Raw genomic sequence first — 22,910 nt, forward strand, 5'->3', positions numbered from 1 at the left:
ATGTTGTTTTCCTTTCCCGTAGTCTGTGGCTATGACTTCCCTTTCTAGGCCATGATCCCACCTATTATAAGATTGGGTCCTTAGAGTATAAATAAACGCCTCATGGCAGGGGCCATACCTTTTGTACTTGTACAGCCCTTAGCATATTGTGAGTGCTGCTATTTTGTGATCCCATATCATTGCTCTGGGTCTCCCAACCATTCGTTCAGATTGGTGAGATGGACCATTAATAGGAGGGTGTAACCAAGTGGTGTGCATTCCAGTAGGGAGGGTCAAAAACAGACACAGCAGGAACTTACTGTGCAGTCCAGTAGTGTCAGAAGAGTACTGAGACTTTCAGAGTGCCATTGATGACAGATAGGGTTGCCAGGTGTCCGGTTTTTGACTGGAACACCCGGTCAAAAAGGGACCCTGGTGGCTCCAGTCAACACTGCTGACCAGGCTGTTAAAAGTCCGGTAGGCAATGCAGGCAGGCTCCTTACCCGGCTTTGTGCGGCTTCCAGAAGTGGCAACATGTTCCTCCGGCTCCTAGGTGTAGGGGCGGCCATGGAGGCTCTACGCACTGCCCCGTCCCAAGCGCTGGCTCCGCAGCTCCCACTGGCCATGGCCAATGGGAGCTGCAGGGGCAATGCCTGTGGGCAGGGCAGGGCACGGAGCTAGAGGGATATGCCGCCCTTCCCAGGAGCTGCCTGGGGTAAGCACCGCCCAGTGCCTGCACCCCTCACCCCCTCCTGCACCCCAACCCCCTGCCCAGCCCTGAGCCCCCTCCTGCACCCCAACCCCTGCCCAGCCCTGAGCCCCCTCCTGCACACCGAACCCCTCAGCCCCAGCCTGGAGCCCCCTCCTGCACCCCAAACCCCTCATACCTGTCCCCACCCCAGAGCCCGCACCCCCAGATGGAGCCCTCACCCCTCCCACACCCCAACCCCCTGTCCCAGCCTGGTGAAAATGAACGAGTGAGCGACGGAGGGAGGGGGGATGGAGTAAGCAGGGGAGGGGCCTCGGAGAAGGGGTGGGGAAGGTGAGGGGCCTCGGAGAAGGGGGCAGCGCAAGGGTGTTCGGTTTTCTACTATTAGAAAGTTGGCAACCCTAATTACAGAGTTGACATGAATCTAAGACCAGTTAGATCATCCCACCTAAAAGTTAGTCCTAGAGCTGCCTCTGGAGGATTGGAGGGTGGGGATGGTTATGATTTTCTCTGAACTGGTTCTTCATTCCTTCCAGTAACCCTTAGATTGATCCTGACCAAGATTTACCATATGTATCAAATCTGAATTCTTTATAAACAGCACCTGAGGATTCTATTTCCAGTACCAATAAACAGAGAGACAGTCCTAACAGCTGTAGGTACAATGTGGTTGCATCATTGAAATTTGATTGTTTTCTTAATTGACCACCTGAAAACAGTTTAAGCAGTGGGTTCACTAGAGACTTTTGCTACTTGCTCATGGCATACACCATAATAAAACCTTGGCTTTGCTCTGTTGATCCATTGTGCTGTGATCAGTAATGGATTTATAAGGGTCTGACAGTATTGGGGCAAAGTGGAAGCCAGAAATTGATTTGTATATTGTGAAAAGGAGATGAGCAGAGAAGGAAGGAAACAAAAAATGTTGTAGATGATATTATTTCAGTGAGGAGTGGTGAAAACAGCATTCTAGAGCGGAAGTCCCCAAACTGTGGGGCATGCCTCCCTAGGGGAGCACGGAGGAACATTCAGGGGGGTGCAGCAGGGCCCAGGCCAGCCCCCATTGGGGACGGGGAGGAAGTGCCACCCAGCCCCACTCTGCTCCTAGCTTTGCTCTGGGCCTGTCCCCAGCTGTGGCCCTGGCTCCCGGTCCCACTCCTAGCCTCAGCGCCTGACTGTGGCCCTGGCCTCGGCCCCTGGCCATGACTCTGTTCCCAGTCCCGTCCCCAGCCCCAGATTCACCTCCAGCCTCGGCCCCCTTACACCTGTCCAAGTCTCCGCCACATCCCAGGAGCTGCGGCCCCATTCCTGGCTCTGGGGGGATGTGGACGGGGTGGGGGTGGGGAACAACTATGAAAGTTTGGGGACCACTGCTCTAGAGGATGTGATTACAGATGTTCATGAGAAATACAGATGGTCCATTTAAAGAGTGAATTTATGTGGGTGAGTTGTTGTCATGGTTACAGGGCTACCAGCACTTATTTCCCCTTTCAGATCTGTCCAGGTACACTCCCTCAGGTCTTAGACCTTCTGCCTTTACTTAGCCTGGTGCCAAATTCCACAACTGTCCCACCCTTAGACCAGCCCTGGGCTACTGTGCCCTGTGTATCAACTGTGCTTACCCGGCAGGTCCGACTGAGCTGGATATCTGCAGTTCTTCCCTTTGGGAGTCTGTGACCAGTGGTGAATATAGTGCTCAGACAGCCTTCTGAAACAAAGGAACAAAACATTTAAAGAAAAAAGATTTTAAAATAACAAACACTCTGCACACATTTATCTTACCTAAAGGCTCTGATGGTAAGCTAGGCAGGTCTGACTTCTTCAGACACCCCAATGGGTGCTAGGGGGCTCCAATCTGGTTCCCCTGGACAATCCCCTGGGAATTCCACAATCTCTTTAGTAACCTATTCTAGCACTTAACACTCATTATAGTTAAGAAGTTGTTCCTAATATCTAACCTAACTCTCCCTTGCTGCACATGAAGCTGATTACATCTTGTTCTACCTTCACTGGACATGGAGAACAATTGATAACCATCCTCTTTATAATAGCCCTTAACATATTTCAAGACTGTAAACCTAGAGTGCATTTTAAAACCTGCGGCACCGAGTCTCAGAGCCTGGGCCTTCAGATTCAGGTTTGTGGGGCTCATGCTATGGCGCTAAAAATAGTTGTGCAGACATTTGGGCTTGGGCTGGAGCCTGTTCTCTGAAGCCTGGGGAGACCTTGGGCTTCAAAACCTGAGCTCCAGACTGAGCTGCAACATCTACACTGCTGCTTTTAGCGCCATAGCACGAGGTTGAATCTGTAGATCTAGGTTCTGAGACTGGTTGCCATAGGTTTTTAAAATGCGATGTAGGCATATCCTCAGTCTTCTTTTCTCAAGACTAAACAAACCCTTTTCTTTAACCTTAGCTCATAGATTATGTTTTCTAAACCTTGTATCATTTTTGTTGCTCTTCTCTGGACTTTCTCCAGTTTGTCCACATCTCTTAAAGAGTGGTGCCCAAAACGGGATACAATACTCCAGCTAAGGCCTTTCCAGTGCCAACTAGAGTGGAACAGTTATCCTCCATGTTTTACATAACAACACTGCTGTTAATACGCCCCAGAATGATATTCACTGTTATGAATTTCATCTTGTTGATTTCAGATGCCCAAAGGATTAATACATCAGAATATCATTTGTTCTTATTTAATGTCATACCTAAGACATTTTTGCAGAATGCTTTACAGCAAATTCCAATCTCTACAGGCAAATACAGTCCAACTAAACTGCAGCATGTAGGTTTTAACATTTCATACAGGTAGCATCTGTTTATGTTTTAAGGCAAGGATGGAAAGTTTTAAGTTCGCCAAGTTTCTGGGAGAATGACTGAGCATGGGGAAATCAATAGACATAGGAAGAAAGGTGTAATTGTTTTGGGAACATGTATTTATGGCATGCATTACAGAGAGCTCAAACTGAGCTTTTACCAAAGGCTTTTTTTGTTTTGACTAACTGCACACAACAGAGGACACTAAACAGGAAGCAACTGGACAGTGAAACAGTTCTGTCATCCCTCAGTAATTCATTAAGCTTTGCTATCCCAAAAGCACACAATCATCTTATGTCCTACCCATTAATTGAAGAAACAGTGACTTCTAAGCCTGAGAGGCTGAAGACAGAGATCTTTACTGGACGGTTTTTGAGGGGAAGACATTCAATGTAAATAGATAAGATGAAAGGCTCCTCTTGCAATTAAGTTTGACTAAATTTAGGCCTGACGGGATGAATCAAAGAGGAAGCCTTTAGTTGTTTAGTTTTTAAGCCCATGTTGAGTCTGGGAAAATCAAGCTCAAAGATAAAGCAATATTATGGTGGAAGACATTGGCTTCCCTAAAAACCCGTTTGATACTGACACATTAAGGCACGATCCCATTTAGAGGTACATGGGCCGCATATCTGCAATGGTAGTTTCCTTTAGATGTACCCTATGTAATTCATTTATTGCATAGCTAATTCCCAAAGCTCAATCCTGCTCTTAGAGGGGGAGTGATTGAAAATCCTCCTAAACTTTGGGAGAGTTCAGATCCAAATTTTGCCATCTGGGCCCATCTCTGCTGTTAGGGAAGCTCTTAACTCATTGGAACAGACTGAGAAACCCATTTCTGAAATACTCTGGAACATGTTGAATTGTGAACAGAGATGGCTGAACTAATTTTTAAGTAAAAAAAAAAAACCAATACAAAAATATTTGTATCAAAGATTTTTCATCAGAATTAAAGTTTTGATTCAAATCAAAATGTTGTTTCCCCCTCTTTCCTTTTCCTCCTCACTGGAAAAGAGGGAGAACCCCAAAGTTGAACTTTTTGTTTCAATTCGATGTTTTTTATTTAAAGGTAAACTGTTAATTTCAAATGCAACTTTTTTTCACTTCTTTCAAATTTTTGTTGCAGAAAATGTTTATTTTTGACCAACCTTAAGTGTGATTTTAAACTGATCATAATGATAAAAAGGGAAACTAGTTTGTTAGAATTAAAACAGCATTGTTTGGGACATCCTTTTGTTCCTTTAGCATTTGCTGATGAAGTGATCCAGGATTTGCTTTGAAGGGAAAAAGGGAGATTTCTGATTATGAAACCACCAAGACTTTTGATTAGACTTGAGCCTACTGATATTGTGAGAAATAAATTAACCTGTAGGGAAAGATGTGGAGGGGCTCTGGATCTGCACAGCTGCATAGATGCTTTCACTAGGAGTTTAAGACTGAAAGAGAAATACAAACTCTCTCAATTGTTTCTGGCTTTTTTCACAGGTTGGTGTGACTCTCAGATAAAACATTAGCAGGATGCAGAGTGAGTGGCCATATTTCTCTCCATATGTTTTAACAATAGCCATGGTCTAAATCAAACCATTTTAGCAGAGATTAGTTAGTATCTGCCAGCACTCACTGTCCTGGCTCCTAGACACTAACAGCCTGCCAAAAACAATCCACCTGTCTCTCTTCTGAGTAGGGAGAGACCTCCTTTATGTGCTCCCTTAATTGGCTTGTTTAAGGTTAATGAGGCCACCTATGCTGACTGGCTGAGTCACCAATGAGGCTCAAGTGCTTTCAGCCCTAGACAAACTGGAGAGGGTAAAAATCTCACCCTCCCAAATTTTGTTCCTGTGGGCTTGCTAGACTCCAAATTAGTATCAGGACTCAATACAAACCCATTGCGCTCAGCACTGGTTTCTAGGACAACCTACATAGGCTTCTAAGTGTTGTGTGTCACGAAATCCAATCAGCCAAATATGCCTTTTAATTGACCACAGTGACTTTAATTGGGTCAGAGTAACAACAACAAGAAGACTAAAATAACTGCAAAAAATGAATTGTTTGCATAGCAAGAGAATCCTTATGTACAAGCTACATCTGGTGCCTCCAACCCTGCTCTTGTTGCAAAGTGGCTACCAACTGACCAGTCTTTTGACTTCTGTAACATAATTTTCTAGACCTTAAAGATACAGTAGCCATACACATACTCTCCACAGTGCTAAAAGCTCTCTATAGCTCAGTAAACATCCCCTCTTCTTGATGAGGACAATAGTGTTTGTCCTGGTGGAGGAATCAAGGCGCGTTGTTTCTGGCCCAAGAGGGTTCCTTCATGAAGCTCTGCACACTCAGCCACAGAGACACTTTGACAGGCTTTCAAGTTGCTTGATCTAGTGCCTAGTGGTGCAGTGTCATCATATATCCACTCCTTGTTCCTGAAGTACTTCTAGTAGGTTCCAGGTTTCATACATCCACCCTAATGGAAATGCATTCAGACACATCACTGGAGCAACTTTCATTCATATTTAAGCCAAGCCTTACTTATTAATCTTGTCAGGGCTGGGGAGAGGCTGGTCCCAGAGTGTGAGGACCCAAGGAGGTGACTTGTTTTTAAATTGAGACAGTCCTATGGATTGCAGCTGCAGGTTTTAGTGAGGTTGTTGATTTTTCCAGGTGATATTTGTTTCCTGTGCTGTCTCTTAGTGGGATTTTTGACCTCTGAAAAGGTGTTCCTTCCATGAAATTCATGCAAGCAGAAATATGGCATTTTCCCAAGGCTGACTAACAAGTGACAAGGCGCACAACTGAACATGTTGTCAGTGCCACAGCTCTAGACTGATGGGCTTCAACCATGTAAGACATCTTCCTCGTACAGGGAGGTATGAAAACTGGCCATGACTGTCGACTGTGGGAAGCAAAGCTTTGAGACTGTCTTTTCAAAATATTTATCTTGAAATTTGTAAATCATTTTCATAGCATTTGTAGAGTTGCTCCAGCCCAGGTCCTGCCATTTAAGTGCCAGCCTGTTCCCATATAGTAGTGTAGTAGGCAAGGAAGTAAAAAGTGTAGCAGTAAACATTCAGGTGTGCTAACAGTGAAAGCACCTGAAACCAGTACATAAGTCCAACATGGGTCTAACTCACTGGATGTTTTGTTTATTTGCAAAATCCCCTACTTGGCTGTAATTGGGCATCATTTACATGCCATGGGTGTGTAAAATCCATTCAGCCAGTCAAATTAAAATCAATTCAATACATTGTTAAACTTCACTGATTAAAATCAGAAGCTAGGGTCCCCTGATGATGATTTGTGTTGATATCAAATCAGAGAGGCAGGTTGAGCCAAGACAGGTGATCAACTTGGAGTTGGCTGCTGCAGAGCTGTGGCTGCCTGACTTTCTTCACCTTTCCTGGGATGATCTGGGGGAGATTTTTCTGCAATGGGGTAATTGACAGGGTTTTAAAAAATGGTTAGATTTAAATAAGCACACGTAAAAGACTGCTTATCTCAGACATGGCCACCAATTACAATTACACTACAAAAATTATTACAAAGGCAGAGCATATTGCTCCACAATTCCTCCACATACAAACACAGTCACCAGTCAACAAAAACATATTACAAGTCAAATCAAAATCTCCTCATCCCTCAAATTCCCATAAGAAACCCTATCCCCAACCACCATCCCAAATGCCAATGCAGACAGATGGGTTTTGCAGCATGCCTGGAAAGTCAACTCAGTCAGGCTGTTTCAGGTGAGGAATGGGAGTGGAATTTGAAGTTGAGGAGCTGTTACATACAATGTTCTGCCAGCAGCTGTCTTTCGGATGTACTGTACCATAGATTCATAGATTCTAATGCCAGAAGGGACAATTGTGGTCCTATATTGTGACCTCCTGTATAGCACAGGCCATAAGACTTCCCCAAAATAATTCCTAGAGCTTATCTTTTAGAAAAACATACAATCTTGATCTAATGATGGAGAATTTACCACGACCCTTGGTAAGTTGTTCCAATAGTTAATTACTCTCATCGCTAAAATTTAAGCTGCATTTGCAGTTTGAATTTGACTAGCTTCAACTTCCAGTCATTGGATTGTGTTATACCTTTTGTCTGCTAGATTGAAGAGACCATTATTAAATGTGTGTTCCTCATGTAGGTACTTACAGACTGTAGTCAAGTCATCCCTTAGCCTGCTTTGTGTTAAGCTAAATAGATTGAGCTCCTTGAGTCTATCACTATTATACTTGTTTTCTAATCCTTTAATCATTCTTGTGGCTCTTCTCTGAACCCTCTCCAGTTTATCAACATCTTTTTTGAATTATGGGCACAGTATTCCAGCAGCAGTTCTACCAGTGCCAAATATAGAAATAAAATAACCCCTCTAGTCCTATTCGAGAAACCTCTGTTTATGCAGCCCAGGATCACATTAGGTTTTTTTGGTCACAGTGTCACACTGGGAGCTCCAGGTGTGAACATAGGGCCTCATTCTTCACTGCCTCATACTTCTGAGGGTACATCTATACTGTGCTTTAAAAAAACAAACAAAAAAACCCCCTGTGTCACACAGTCTGTTTCCAGTTCAGCTGACTTGGGCTTGCGGAGTTTGTGCTGTGGGTCTAAAAATTGCAATGTACATTTGGGCTCAGACTGGAACTCGGGCTCTCAGACAGCTCAGCCAGGGAAAGGAAAGGAACATTATTTTCTTTGAGACTCTGGATATATGTGGATTGAAATTATGCTTCCCTAAAATGTTGTTTGATTGTGGTTAGGAGTCCTCAGCATATTATTCCTCATAATATAGAGGTGTGTGAACTAAACTAAGCTCATTCTGTCTCCTGGTTCAGCACAGTTCCTCCTTATCATTCAGCTGTCACTAAAAACTGGAAGTAAAATCCCTTTTGAGTAGCATTTCATCTTCTTTGGAAAGTTGCTTATGGTGCTAACTCTGCATGTGTCATGGAGATTTATGTTTGTGATCTAAGATAGTCTGGTGAGGCAATATATTCTTTGAACTAAGGTAGACATGGGAATGGAGGCCAGGACTCCTGTGTTTTAATCCTGCCTAAGGCCACAAGGCAATTCAGTGGCAATGATAAGTCACTTAGAGCCGCTGTGGAACCCTTATTCACACTGACAAGTACATATTCATAAACGTAGTCCCACTGAACTCCCATTTGTCAGGAGAGTGTGGGACAGCAACATGGGCCATTTTTGTCTACCATTCCATATTCCAGAGTACAAAAGGGAAGGCAGAGCTTTTGAATAGAATATAATCAGTGGGAGAGTGAATAAGAACTGATATAGGTAGAGTGGAATGATGCAAAGCCTTTGAATGTGGAGCATGATAGATGGAATCACAGCCCATCTTATACAGGAGCTGTTTATTAAAGAAAAGAGATACAAACAATAGTCACAACAAAGAAGCTTCCACACAACTTGAGTCCCTGTTTTGTCTCCCTTGTTTACCAGGGAACACACCATGTGCCAAGGCTTGAATTGGGCTGGTATGTGCCTATACATCATACTCTCTGAGTTGTCCACCATCTTACCTCACTTCTTTCCAGCCCTCATTGTTACCATTGGCTAATCAGAGCCAGTGATGGCAAAATTCAAAAGTTCTGGGACATGAAAGCCCCAGCTCAGGAAGTTGCTTTGCCAGCAGCTGCCTGCAAGCAGAGTAAGAGGAGGGGCTGCCGCCACCAGCCTTTTCCTGTCGGTGGGTGAACAATCGCAGGAAGAGTCAGCAATGGAAGGTCCTTGGGAATAGCACCAAGGGGCTTCTGCTGCAGAGAAGAGTACCTGCTGTCTGCAGCCAGGGAGGAGCAGCTAGTGAGGAAGAAAAACAGCCCAGGAAGGGAAGAAGACAGACCAGGATCAACACAATCCCCTGACCTGCCAAGTTGGGAAGAGTCCACATTGGCGCAGGGAACCGAAGACCTGCCACACTTCCTAGCAGGAACCAGAGATTCCTAGCACATGGGACCTGAGGCAATTCACACATCCAATAAGGGACTAGAAAGCTCCACTGTATCCAGTGACTTAATTGGAGACCCCTAGCATGGGGACCTGAGACCCCCAGTGGTAGCATTTACTACTTGGTGGAAGGCAGGCTGTGTTCTACTATCACTATCCACTAAAGGTTTCTACCAGGAAGAGGTGCCTTAATTTGTTCTCTAAACTCTATTGGCTGAAATTCACCCCATTCTATAATCTCTATATATTGAGGTGGTGACCATCTCAAATGAGGTGACATCTGCCCAATACTATAGTATCTGAGCATGTTAGTGGGCAGAGCTTTGTTAGTGGGCAGAGCTATTGTTCCCCAGTTTGACCCTTGCCCTGCCCAAGGCTCTATGTAATGCACAGAGATATCTAGTGGCTGAATTGTGCATTGCAGGTAAACATTTCATTACATGAGGACCTTGAATTTGATGCAGAAGCACAGATGAGAGATTACCATAGGGGAGTGCCATGGTCACAGCTGCAGGAGTGGAAGCTGATTTCAGCAGCAGCGTTTTGTGTAGCCTGAGAGAAGGCCAGGTGAGATACAGGGAAAGGCCAGAGAAGAGGAGGTTGCAGTTGCTGAGGCAGGTGATGACTAACTGATGAACAAAGGATTTTGCAGTAGGAATGCAGAGGACAGGATCGGTATATGGTTAAATGTATGTTTGTCAGTTCATTTTGTGCCTACACACCTTCCTTTTTACACAGCACTAATAACCATCGAACATCTGTTTGCCTCTGTAAATCAATACAAACCCTGTAAAAACGTACCTTAGAAAATAATTTGAAAATATTAACCATTTGTTTTAGTATTTAATAAATGTAGTTAACAAACTTAATGACATGTTTGATTACTGCAGCTCATGCCTCTGGGCCCAGTGGGAGGCAGGAGATGGGGCATATGAACAAGAGCAGTCAAGACTCTCTACTCACCATTGCATTTTTTACTTTAAACAAATCCTACATGGACCTAGGAAAAGCCAGTGTGCACAGAAAACAGCATTCAAGTAAAAATTGACTTGGGACCAGATTGTTCCTGTAGGTGGATAATTTCTGTGCAGGGGCAGAGTTTCTGTAATATTTTTAATTGAGGCCAAGAAAGATTTTTAGCCACCCATGGAACCAGTAATGAGTTCACCCCAGAGCACTGAACTGGTACTTAGGAGATCCGGTTTCCAGTCCTGGCTATTACATGAGGGGTGATTTTTGGCAACCCACTTAACTTCCCTGTGCCTCACTTTCCCCAGAAGAATGGGGCTAATGATACTTTGCTTCCTTTGTGAAGCACTCTGAGATCCCTGGACATAAAGTGCCAAAGAAGAGCTAATTATTATTACTAATAGTTCCCAATGATTCCCCAAGTTCTAAAATGGAACAGGAATACATAAAGATTAGTTTTGGAAGAAATTCTAGAATAAAATTTGTTCATGCAAACTCTTTGTCAAATAATTGTAAATAATACATAAATTCATAAAAATCGTAACCTCTTTGTGGATAATTGGCAAACAGGAAAATGGTTACATTTGTGTGGGTCATTATTTTCAATGAATATTTCACCTGGTTACACAAATTGGGGTGCTGTATTTCTTACCATACTTAAGAAACATTTGTTTCCTAAACAGTTCTTTTTGGCTCAGCTTTCTCAAGGTTTGCTACCTGCCTCCTAGCTCTTGCATGCTGCGGAAGTGAAAAGAATTGGTTCAGAGTCATTTCATATATCCTTCCATCATCTGAAAAAAACTTCAGCTAGGTCACCACAGAATCTTCGCTTCTCCAAAGAGAATTAGCTCATTTTCTCCAACCTGTCCTTGTGACTTCAGATTGTGTGATCTAGTATTATCTGCTCTGTTCCCTGGAGGACAATTAGATGAACTGTTAAAAGAGGACTTTCAAACTGACTCAAAGATAGGCCAGAAATGGACTTGGCCTGTATTTCTGTTACTATAGCTGAAGAGCCTTATGTTACTGTATTGGCTTTCTTACATGCAGGCCAGCTTTCCTTCCTTCCTGATACTTCAGTGATGACGTAATGGGTTTGGTATTGCTATGGGGTGTGAAATAATCACAAGGAAGAGTGAATATGCTCAAATCTAGAGTTTTTGATTTTTTTTTATATGAAAGTTGAACTGGGCCTATATCACTGTACAATTCAGCCTGGGAAATATTAATTATGGCACATTGCTATGTTCATGCTGAATTGTGCACAGCCACCTCATCCCCGGGGGAGGCAGAATTCTGCCTAAAGCTTCCTATTTGTTCCTGGGAAGCATGCCCATTGCTACACCCTTTCAGAGGCTGCAGCAAAGTCCTTTCTACATGGCCAGACTGCTTAGGACAGGACTTGTTGTCCCCTTGTTGCTCAGGGGTTCAAGAGAAGGGAGGCTTTTTTGCTTTCTTCTCCCCTTACATGCCCTTGGAAAGCCAGACACATTCTTCTTTGAGTGATTGCACATGTGCATTCCACACTTGGTGTCAGTGTACTCAGTGCATGGCTGTTGGAAATGTTTTCCCTCAGCGGTACCCATTGGGCAGTTTGAGCTCCCCCTGCTGCTGTGCACCACTACATGCAGGTATAAAGAGCAGAGCCACCTCTAGCCCAGTTCATTTCCTTTTTACTGCCTGTGATGGTTGTTGGAACTCTGGTCAATGCCAGAACAGAACAGTTCTCTCTCACGTTTGTAAATGGTGTGTGTGTGTGTGTGTGTGTGTGTGTGTGTGTGTGTGTGGTTAGTCTAGTCTTCAGGTTAGGATAGTTAGTAAGTTTTAGTTGTGTTTAAAAAAAAGTTTTTCGGATTTGTTGTTTTCCCCGTTTTGGGGAGTTTTCTATTCACAGTGGCAAGGTATGCTCCGGCCACTGGGCTTTGGGGGAAGCACACATAAAGGACCAGTGCCAGATTTTCAGGGAGGTCAGGCCTAGGATGAAGAAGGCTGAAATTTCTGCTAATGGAGGCAGTGCTCCGGCCACCGTTGGAGCCATCATGGTCTGAATTGGTGTTGAGTGCTGCAACATCAGTGAGAAGCATGCTTCTAGCTTTAGTAGAATCCTAGCACCATTCTCCTTCACCTGTACCGAGGAAGAAATACAAAACTTCCATAGAGGCCCAAGCCAGGGGAAGGTCTCCACCCTGTAAATCTGATAAGAGGAGCTGGATCAGCCCCACCATGATCAGAGGAAGAAGAATCTTTATTGTTGGACTCTGAGGTGGGATCTTACATCTCATAACCCCAAAGCAGTACCTGCCAGTTTCTTCAAAGATCCTCTCTTCTGACCTATGGGACCTGTCATGTTAATGTGGCCAGGACAGTGGGGCCCTGCCCTGTACCATTGGCCATTTTGGAACCCTTGAGGGTTTCCTCCAGCTTCCAGATCTTCCACACACTGTGCATATTCAGTGCCCTAGTCTAGAAGGGCAGAGTCTGTGCACCAAGCGGCTCTGTGCCCAGATTCCAGGACTGGGCCTTGTACCAAACATCAGGAAGATGTTCCAGAACCAGAGCAACAGACAGTAGAAGGAATTATACCCCCTTCAATTTTGGCATCCTCTTCATCCTCTCCAGATGAGGCCATTTTGTCCAGGACAACTTCACCCCCTTCTGATAGTTTTAAAGTTTATCAGGAGTTGTTAAAGAGCGTGGCTGGGCATACAGATGGAGGTGGCCAGGGAGTCCTCACATCACCTGATAGACATTTTATTATCTGTGAGTTTGTGACAGGGTGAACTAGGCCCTGAGACCCCCCTGCTGGAGGCCTTGTGGCCGTGCCACACCACGCCCCAGAAAAGGGCAGTAGAGAGGTCCTCCAAGCTGCCTAGAGCAGCTGTGTGGGACGCAGCCAATCGGGACCCAGCAGGCTAGTATAATAAGAGCTGCAGGGATAGACCGAGATCAGTTCTTTGCTAGAGCTGGTGTAGAGTGGATTGTGCTCCAGACTGGCTGCTGGGATTCCACCAGGACAAGGCCCTGAGGTAAGGGTGAAGAAGGTGTGGGAGCCATAGGGAAGTGGCCCAGGGAATTATAGCAGCAATCCAGTTTATTTAAAGGGACATTGTTGACAGCTGCCTGGGCTGGGACCTGGAGTAGAGGGTGGGTCTGGGTCCTCCCCACCAGTCACTGGGAAAGTGGCCTGGACTTTGAGGCACCCCAGAAGGGGACTGAACTAGGGCCGGCTCCAGCTTTTTTGCTGCCCCAAGTGGCGAAGCGGGAAAAATAAAAGATAAAGCCACGATCGGCGGCACTTCGGTGGCAGCTCTACCGCGCCACTTCATTCTTTGGCAGCAATTCGGCGGTGGGTCCTTCGCTCCGAGAGGGACTGAGGGACCCGCCACCGAATTGCCGCCGAAGACCCGGACGTGCCGCCCCTTTCCATTGGCCACCCCAAGCACCTGCTTCCTTTGCTGGTGCCTGGAGCCGGCCCTGGACTGAACTGTAGTGGCCCAGCTGAAGAGCTGGGGCCAGAAAGATCCTGAGAGAGCGAAGACATTGCCTCCAGGGAAGGTGCCCTGGGGCACTGCTCTATTGCAGAGCAGGGACAAACAGAGAGACATTACAAATGGCACTGAGAGAAGCCCCTGTTGGATTGTACCCCGAAAGGGGTTTGCTTTGCTTTTATCTCACAGACAGACTGTGTATGACTTGGGCAGAGGGCTGAGTCAGTGAAAACCCACCACAAACAGAGAGAGAGAGCAGGCACACGCACTCAGCCAGAGGGCACTTGCGAGAGGTGAGTGCAATCCCGTTACAAGGTTCCTTCAGGCTACCTTTGGCAACTAATGAGGCAATACTAGAGCCTATAAAGGCTTCATGGCACATTCCATCCTCTTTTTGCCTCCCACCTCTAAAGGGGCAGAAATAAAGTACTATGTACCTTTCCAAGGTTTTGAGTACCTTTATACTCCTCCTCACCTCTGGGCTCATTAGTCATCACAGCAGCTACCGAGAAAGAGCAAGAGGAGCACCAGGCTGCCACCCCCAAATCACAAGATGCTAAAAGGCTAGACTGATTTGGCAGAAAGATTTATATGACAGGGCATTTGCAGCTGCATATCACTAACCAACAGGCTTTGTTGGGGTGACATGATTTTAATTTGTGAGGCTCCATGGAAAAGTTCAGAGAGCTGCTTCTAGAAAATGCTAGGCAGGAGTTCTCTTCCCTGGTCTATGAGGGCAGACTAGTCATGAAAACAGCCCTGCCGGCTGGATGCAGCAGACTTGGTAGCTAGAACCATGGCTTCTGCAGTTGCCATGTGTAGATCATCCTGGTTGCAGTCTTCTGATCTTCCCTATGAAGTCCAGAATAGTATCCAGAACTTGCTGTTTAAGGGTTCTTTTCTATTCTTGGACCAGATGGACAGCAACCTCCATGAACTTAAGGATGCTAGAGCCACCTTAAAGGCCTGTCCCAGTCAGGAAGCACTATAGGGCCCAGCAGTTGCACCAACATGCTGCTGCTCCTCCTCACAGGACCTGTTAAAAAAGAGGCTCAGGGGTTATAGGCATAGGCCTCACTCTCCTGCTGCTTTGGCTCCAGCTCCGGGCCCTTCAAGACACCTGGGAAGTGCAAAACAGTCACTTTGATGGGCTGATTGAGGTCTACTTACCAGCCTCCATCTCTCCACACCCAAACTCCTTCACCTCCTCAAACTGTCTATCCCACTTTCACAGTGCTTCGTCCTGAATTTCTTCCGATCAGTGGGTCTTGAGCATTGTGGAAATGGAATATACTTTCCAGTTTACTTTTACCCTTCCCTCCCACAGGTACCACTTCAGGTACCACTCTTACAAGAAACTCCTTATCCATGCAATACAATCACTTCTTCGTTTGGGAGCCATAGAACAATGGTTCTCAACCAGGGGTATGCAGAAATCTTCCGGGGGTACATGAACTCATCTAGATATTTGCCTAGTTTTACAACAGGCTACATGAAATGCACTAGTCAAGTCAATACAAACTAAAATTTCATACAGGCAGTAACTTGTTTATACTCTTCTATATACTGAAATGTAAGTACAATATTTATATTCCAAACATTTTATTTTATGATTATATGGTAAAAATGAGAAAGTAAGCAATTTTTCAGTAATTGTGTGCTGTTACATTTTTGTATTTTTGTCTGATTTTGTAAGCAAGTAGTTCTTAAGTGAGGTGAAACTTGGGGTATGCAAGACAGATCAGACTCCTGAAAGGGGTACAGTATTCTGGAAAGGTTGAGTGTCACTGCCATACAGGAGCTTCTATGCAGTCTCAGAGGGAAGAGGTTTTAGTCCTGATATTTCTGAATACCAAAAGCAAAAGAGGGTCTCAGTCCAATTTTAGACCTCCGTCAACTCAACACATTCATATGGTCACCTTAGCTTCTGTTATCCCTTCCCTGGGCCCTAGGAACTGGTATGCCACCCCCGACTTAAAAGATGCCTACTTCTATGTGGAAATCAATCAAGTTCACAGGAAGTACCTTAGATTTCTGGTAAATCAAAAATCCTTACCAATTCACTATACTGACTGTTGTCCTGTCAGCAGCTCCCAGGGTCTTATAAAAGTCATGGCAATAGAGCTGCATTCCTCTGAAGCTCAGAAGTTCAGGTTTACTACTATATGGATGACTGGCTGGTCAGGGGCTTGTCCAGACTGCAACTACAGAACAGCATTACCCTGATCTAGTCAACATTCACTGCTCTGCGACTGTTAATCAACAGAGAAAAATCTCTCCTCTCCCCAGTCCGGAGGATAGAGTTTACAGGGACTGTATTGGATTTATCTCAAGTGAGGCCCTTGTTCTGAACTCCAGGTTCCAGGCAATCCAATCAATTGTTATAGGTTTGAAGGCTCACCTGGTCACAACAGCACAAAACTGTTTGAGGCTTCCAGTTCACATGTGTCACCTGTGTGGTGTTTGAGGCTTCTGGGTCGCATGGGTAACGTACATGGTTCAATACGCCCAACTGCACCTCAGAATTCTGCAGGACTGGCTGGCATCAGTCTCCTTGTCAAATCTCCATCAGTTAGACTCAATGGATAGAACTGCAGAACCATGTGAAACGTGCCAGATTGGCTCTGCACTGTTGTAGTAAGCCTACAACTGCCCCTTCAAATCCCAGGGACTTAGGCTCATTGTACATGTCTGAGATTCATGCAAACCTGAAAGCTCTACATGAACCTTGTCTCCTCTTCCCATATCCAGCTCTTCCCTCGTACTATCCCTCTTCCCACAACAGAATCGCCTAGAAATCTCTCTCTCTCTCTCTCTCTCTCTCTCTCTCTCTCTCTCTCTCCCTCTCTCCTGCTCAGAGGACCTATGGGCATTCCCCCTCAACCCCGTCTCTTCCTGTTGAAACATTGTGTATGTGACCCTTGGAGAACAAGCAACAAATGGATAGAATGAACCTGTTGTGGTTTTCATTGAAGTCCCCATTCACTTCAATGGAAGCAGGGCCCAATGTTTACAGTATTAAGGCTTGATACTGCAAGGTTTGGAATGCTTTCAACTCCTATGGAAGCTGAAGGTGCTCAGCCCCTTGCAGGATCATGCCCTTAGAGAACAAGACTGTAGTTATTTCAGACCTGCTAGTGCACTGTCCTTGAATCTCTCTTCCTTTCGCTCAGCCAGATGATCTAGTTCACAGAAATGTGTGAGTTCCCTTCTCAGAAGTCATTTTTCTCATAAAGGGACACTATTTCCTTTGGGAGAGATCAAAATTTAACTGATATATTTTATCTGCAAGGTCCCTTCAACTCTTTATTATATTTTAAATTGAAGCTTTGCTCTATTTTCCCCCTCAACAACATTAAAAACAAATGCAACAGTTCACAATTTCCTGAGGAAAAACTCTACAATAGCAAATGAAGAAAGAGAGCAAAATGTTGGGTAAGGAAACAAGTTTCAGTTTCCAGACTTTATTAACAGAAGAGAATAAAAGATGTTCCAACAGTTTGTATTCATCTCTAATGCGTATGATTCTGTGATTCAGGCTAGAGTCATTCAGTAGCATTTTAATGACAATGTATTTTAAGAATTTCTGTGAGATATTTGGTACCAGACATTGGCAGCTCTCCTGGATTTTTTTCAAGGGGCAATGAAACTACATAAAAAACCTCAACATTCTCATGCCAATTGTTAAATGCGTTCTACAAATGAGAAGCCCTAGGAGCCAAACACCAGATTTTAATTAAACTTTGAGTTTGTAAGCAATTGCTAGATACATTAAAATGTCCTACTACATAAATTTTCCTTAGGGACCAAAGAAGCAATGCAGATTGGGTAACACTGAAAAAGATTTCAGCTCTTCGCGTTTTGTCACATTTAAAACTCTCGCTGATGATAGGATTTTGTTAGCATCGGCTGGTTGTATTAACTGTTATATTAGAAGCTTTGATGGGATTAAGTTAAGGTAAAAAGAAACATCAGTAACAAGTTTTCTTGCATTTTTTCCCTTTCCTTGGCACTCCAGCGGATGTGAGAAAGTCTTGCTCAATTAAGTGAGTCTGAAATCTACAAATGAATAAGGGGTCTTGAACATACAGTAATTTAAGTTTATCAATTCAGTGCACATACTTTTTTTGACATGTGTTTCCTGCCTGATTTTCTAACAATCCTTTATTTTCTGCAGGTGGCCGTGATAAACGAGGTGGTCCCATCCTGACCTTTCCAGCACGCAGCAATCACGATAGAATAAGGCAGGAAGACCTTCGGAAACTTGTGACTTATTTGGCCAGTGTGCCAAGGTAAAGCTCAAAAGAAAACACTTCAAAGCTGGGGGTGGATGAGTGGGTGGGGGAATTTGTTCTTTGCAGTTGCTGATTTCCAAGTATTAACCTTTTAGTGCTTAGAACACACGTTTCCCCCTTCCAATTGCTTTCATCCAGTGAGATGTGATGCAAGAGAATGAGAGATTAGAGATGGTGCTAGTAAAGCTGGGCCTTTAGCATCTTGCTTGCACTGAACTGACGGCAACAATTCCTGTTTCTGTCATTTCTTTTAGGTTGTTCTAGACGAGTTAAAAGGGCGAAAGTGCTTTGATTAGCTGCTTGGAGGCTTGTGTGTGGATTTCTCTTTAGCAGGCTTGAGGGAGCCATTGTCTGGCATTGCTTTTTAATACCTTCATTGCCAGCTTCAGGAAAGCTGGTTCAGGAAGGTATAATTCCCTGTACAGGAAGGAAGGGATTCACTCAGTGCAGGGTAGGCAATATTTCTGTGGCAGTACATCCTTGAGGTTTCTGCTGGGGAGTTTGCACTCCCAAGCGCTGCCTAATTTCCACCAGCAGGTTCTGCTGATGGAAGGTACTGAACCTGCTGTCAAGTCTCAAATATTGACTATGCCCTCTCTTTGGCCAGTTCCCCCAATTTTTCAGGGTGTTCTAACTCCTTATATCCCCTCCACCCAGAATAGGGGAACTTGCAGCCATTTAGTGTCTCTGCAGCCTTGTTCCTCGGTGAAGTTTCCAGTGTAGGCAGGCATAAACCCTGCACTGAATCTAGTCTTGTTTTGGTGTCTTGGCAGGTTAGAAACCCAGATCTGCATATCTGGAGGAGGGTTTAGTTTACTTTCTCAGGATGGTGATTAAAATAAGAGCCCAAACTTCCCCCATCCCCAAAGATTCAGGTACCTCTGAAGGTGGAAGCACATCTACTGGGAGTGATAACACTCTTGCCTCCCCCTGTCATTTGGAAATTAATACAGTCCCTCTCCAAAGGGCCTGATTCCCAGTCCTTTCTCAAACCCTGGCTTCTCCTAGCATAGACGCTCTGCTTCACTATCCTTTTTCCGAAGTAAAAAGTCCTGTGTGAGTTATCTGGCCCTCCTTCTAGGAGAAACCACCAAAGTCTCTTTCTCATCTGGGAGAAAGATGCCACTTCTCTCCCACCACGATTCATCCCAACTCCAAGCTACCACTGACTGTCAGGGAACTACATTTACCAGTAATCCATCAACACTGAGGGGAGAGTCATGTTCCAGCCCACCTTGCTCTTGGAGCTCTGGCTTGGACTATAAACAGAGTTAGCATTCTGGGTTTTTCTCACAGACCCCAAATTGCCATCCCTAGTGCATTTCAGTGACTGTCAGGGCCGGCTCCAGGCACCAGCCCACCAAGCTTGTGCTTGGGGCGGCACCTGGAGGGGGGCGGCACGGCGCTCCAGCCGCCGGGGAGAGCGGGGCCACGGCCGGGCTCGCCGCCCTCCCCCCGGCGCTCTGGCCGCCCTCCCCCCCGGCGCCCTCCCCCCGGCCGCCGGGGGGAGAGCCGAGCCCCCGCCGGGGCTCGCCGCCCTCCTCCCAGGGCTCCGGCTGCCCTCCCCCCCGGCGCCCTCCCCCCGGCTGCCGGGGGGAGAGCGGAGCCCCCACCGGGGCTCGCCGCCCTCCCCCCGGGGCTCTGGCCGCCCTCCTCCCCCCCCCCCCCCCCCCGCGGGGCGGGGCGGGTGGCCGGAGGCTTTTTTGCCTGGGGCGGCAAAAAAGCCAGAGCCGGCCCTGGTGACTGTCACCTGTCCCACAGATTGTCTACAGAGGAACATTTTGGAACAGGTAACTGCTGGCCTTTGATGCTTCCCTTAGCAATGTTAACGAGATGGTACCACCCATTTATAGGACTTACTCCTTACAAGTGCTAAAGCCATGCCCACATCCCTCAGAAGGGGTGCAAAACTATATGCCACCTCCTGCTCTCTTCACCCTATTCATCAGGCCTCCTCTAAAGTATGCCAGCTGGTAACAGTCTCTTATGAGCCATTACATCAGCCAGGGATTACTGAAGGGCAGGATGCCCTTGCCACTCACCTCCCCCTGGAATGCCTTGACAAACCCATGCTCAGAGGAAGGTTGAGGGGGTTGGCCTAGAGCCATCATAGTCACTTTGTGCTAGCCAGGAATGCCACCTTTCCCAAAGTCAAGTTCTTGCTCACAGAATACAGTTTATATTACTACAAAAATAATGCTAGGAGGGAAGAGGTGTCATTTCCATGACAATCAAGAGATAAGGGTATTTGAATAATACACAAAGATTTACACATTATCCCAATCAGTGCCCAAAGTTATGAGACTACATCCCAAGCTCCAAATACCTAAGTGTTTGGGGATCTTTCTGAGATGACCACAGTCAGGTGCAGATAGTTACAGGGGCAGACATGCCTCTGTGTGCCACATACACTGCAGCATGTGATTTTAATTTCCTGTCTGATGACAAAATTTCATATGGCATCTGGCAGGGCTTCTTTTGTTGTGTGGGTGGGTTTTTTTTGTTAAACTCGTCAAGCCTTTTATTTACACACTGCTTGATCTCTCTCCAGCCAGCTCAATTTGTGACCATATTGTATAGAAGATTATGGATATGCTAGGGGTTGAGAGGGCAGTAGGTCAACCAGTGCGAATAAATGTCAGATTGCTTTGCAATTGCCCTCCAGATATAGTAGTAATAAAACTGCTCTCTTAGATGTTATCATTTCTTGCATGAGTCATGGCTATGAAGATATGGCATTGCCTCCTTTTCTTGAGATCAATGTTGCCAACAATTGCACAGTTAAAATGGCCTTTTAGCATGCTTAGTCTTTATCTGTAGCTTTTCCCTTGTAGTTGTAGCAGAAGTACCCAAGATATGTGCCCTGGGTTTGCCCTCTTATACAAGTAAATCAATAGAGAAGTATCTGGATGCTTGTTTAGGTTGCCTCTCTCTTGGTTGTTTCAGCTATGTGCACTCTTTGAGGTTTGATATTGCCTAGCTTGTTAACTAGGAATGAAGAAATTGAAAAAGCTCCAGCTAGCACAAAATACAGCAGTCTGGCTGCTTAGCAACATGAATCATTGTGAACACACTACCTAGCCCAGCTCTCCTCTCCTCTGGTGCCCTATTGAATAGAGTCCAATTCAAGGCCTCTGTCCTAAACTTCAAAGCCCTCCCTGGGGTTGGCCATAGTTAGTTATAGAAGAGAGAGCCTCTGCATGTGCCGTGTGACCTCTCACCATGAAACTAGTAACCAACAGGAGAAGGCTTCTGAGAGGAGGACAAAAGTTTTATAGGAGCTGGACCTAAATTATAAAACTCACTCCTGCAAGAGTTAGGAATGACCACAAGCTTAATCACATTCAAAACTAAATGCAAATCTTATCCCTTCCTTTTGTCTTCCCCCAATGAGGTATATAAATAGACATACACATATTCCACCCCCCATTCCTAAGTTATTTTTCCTATAGATTGTGAAGGGGAAGGGATGGGAGAGATCATTATTGTTTTGTTTTTAAATACTTGGGCAGGCGCTTATGTACCACGGTGATGGAGACTATGAAAGCACCTAGATGGACAGGACTGCACAATCTATTCTAGTTTTAAATTGTATCAGTCTACTTCTTTCCTAATCTTTTATTAACAATCATTTTCACTAGGGATAGCCACTCAAAGGTATTTATTTTTTGATGATTGTGTCAAAATAACAGTTTGATTCCATATCATCAGCTCCCAGTGCATAGTCATTCATAGTGTATTTAACTTAACCCTGCTATAATTAACCAATGTGTCAATGACCTACCAAATTACATGAGTATGGATTCTGGATAGCATGTCAGGAGAAGGAATTCTAATATTGCTGTTGCTGAGGAGGTGGGGGTGTGTCAGCCTTGGTGGAAGAACTAGAAAATCTTCCTCGGCAAAAAGGACTATAATTAATCATACTGACATCAGTATAACAATCCTCTCTCTATTCCCACTTCCTACAGCTCGAGAGAGAGAGATTACCATCCACATTGATCTGTCACCTGGTTTCATATCTTAATGGAGAGGGCTGTGATGGTATGTTACCATGAGCTGTGTGCAGGGAGAAGATTGGTGATGACATATAAGTTAGGGTGAAGTAAGTCTCTGCCCTAAGATAGCATTCCAAGTTTCTGATTCGGGTTTCTGTTGTTCCATTTGTTTTAATAGAATGACAACTCATTAGCTGTTTAACTGACAGCAGTATCTCTTGGAGATGTAGCAGAATAGGAAATACTATTAAACAGCTAAGGCCTGGTCCTGACTCCCTAACTCATTGAAGTACTTGAATTCAATGGGGCTGCTGGCATGAGTAAAGACTATTTCATGGGATTAAAGGCTGCAGAACTGGGATCATAGTTTATGTCCAAAAATTCTAAAATTCCAATTAGGTGACATATGGGGATAAAAGGCACATTCCTAGAAGATGATGTGTTCCCCTAAGGCCTGATCCTGTAGTGTCAATACAAGGTTTTTTGTTTGTTTGTTTGTTTGTTTTGGGGGGGGGGAGGGGAGAGAGAGAAAGGAGAAATAACAATGTGTTAGAAATTTGATGCCAGACTCTGACTCTCTTACTCATATTGAGTAGCACCTTACTTCTCAAGTAGTTCCATTGAAATCAGTAGGGCTATTCGTGGAGTAACGTATTACCGTATATAATCATTCATAAGCTGAATTTTTTTTAGTAAAA

At 45.0% G+C, this 22,910-nt stretch overlaps 1 protein-coding gene across 1 annotated transcript in view; it reads left to right on the forward strand.

Annotated features, from left to right (window-relative positions):
* Positions 1–22,910, forward strand: part of KALRN (kalirin RhoGEF kinase) — a 730,922-nt gene that overhangs the window by 225,010 nt on the left and 483,002 nt on the right. The window contains exon 3 of the mRNA XM_065413425.1: positions 18,097–18,211. Within this exon, the coding sequence (XP_065269497.1) occupies positions 18,097–18,211 (115 nt within the window). The remainder of the gene's footprint in view (positions 1–18,096; positions 18,212–22,910) is intronic.

The sequence above is a fragment of the Emys orbicularis genome, chromosome 11 (assembly GCF_028017835.1).
Source record: "Emys orbicularis isolate rEmyOrb1 chromosome 11, rEmyOrb1.hap1, whole genome shotgun sequence".
NCBI classification, from domain to species: Eukaryota; Metazoa; Chordata; order Testudines; family Emydidae; genus Emys; species Emys orbicularis.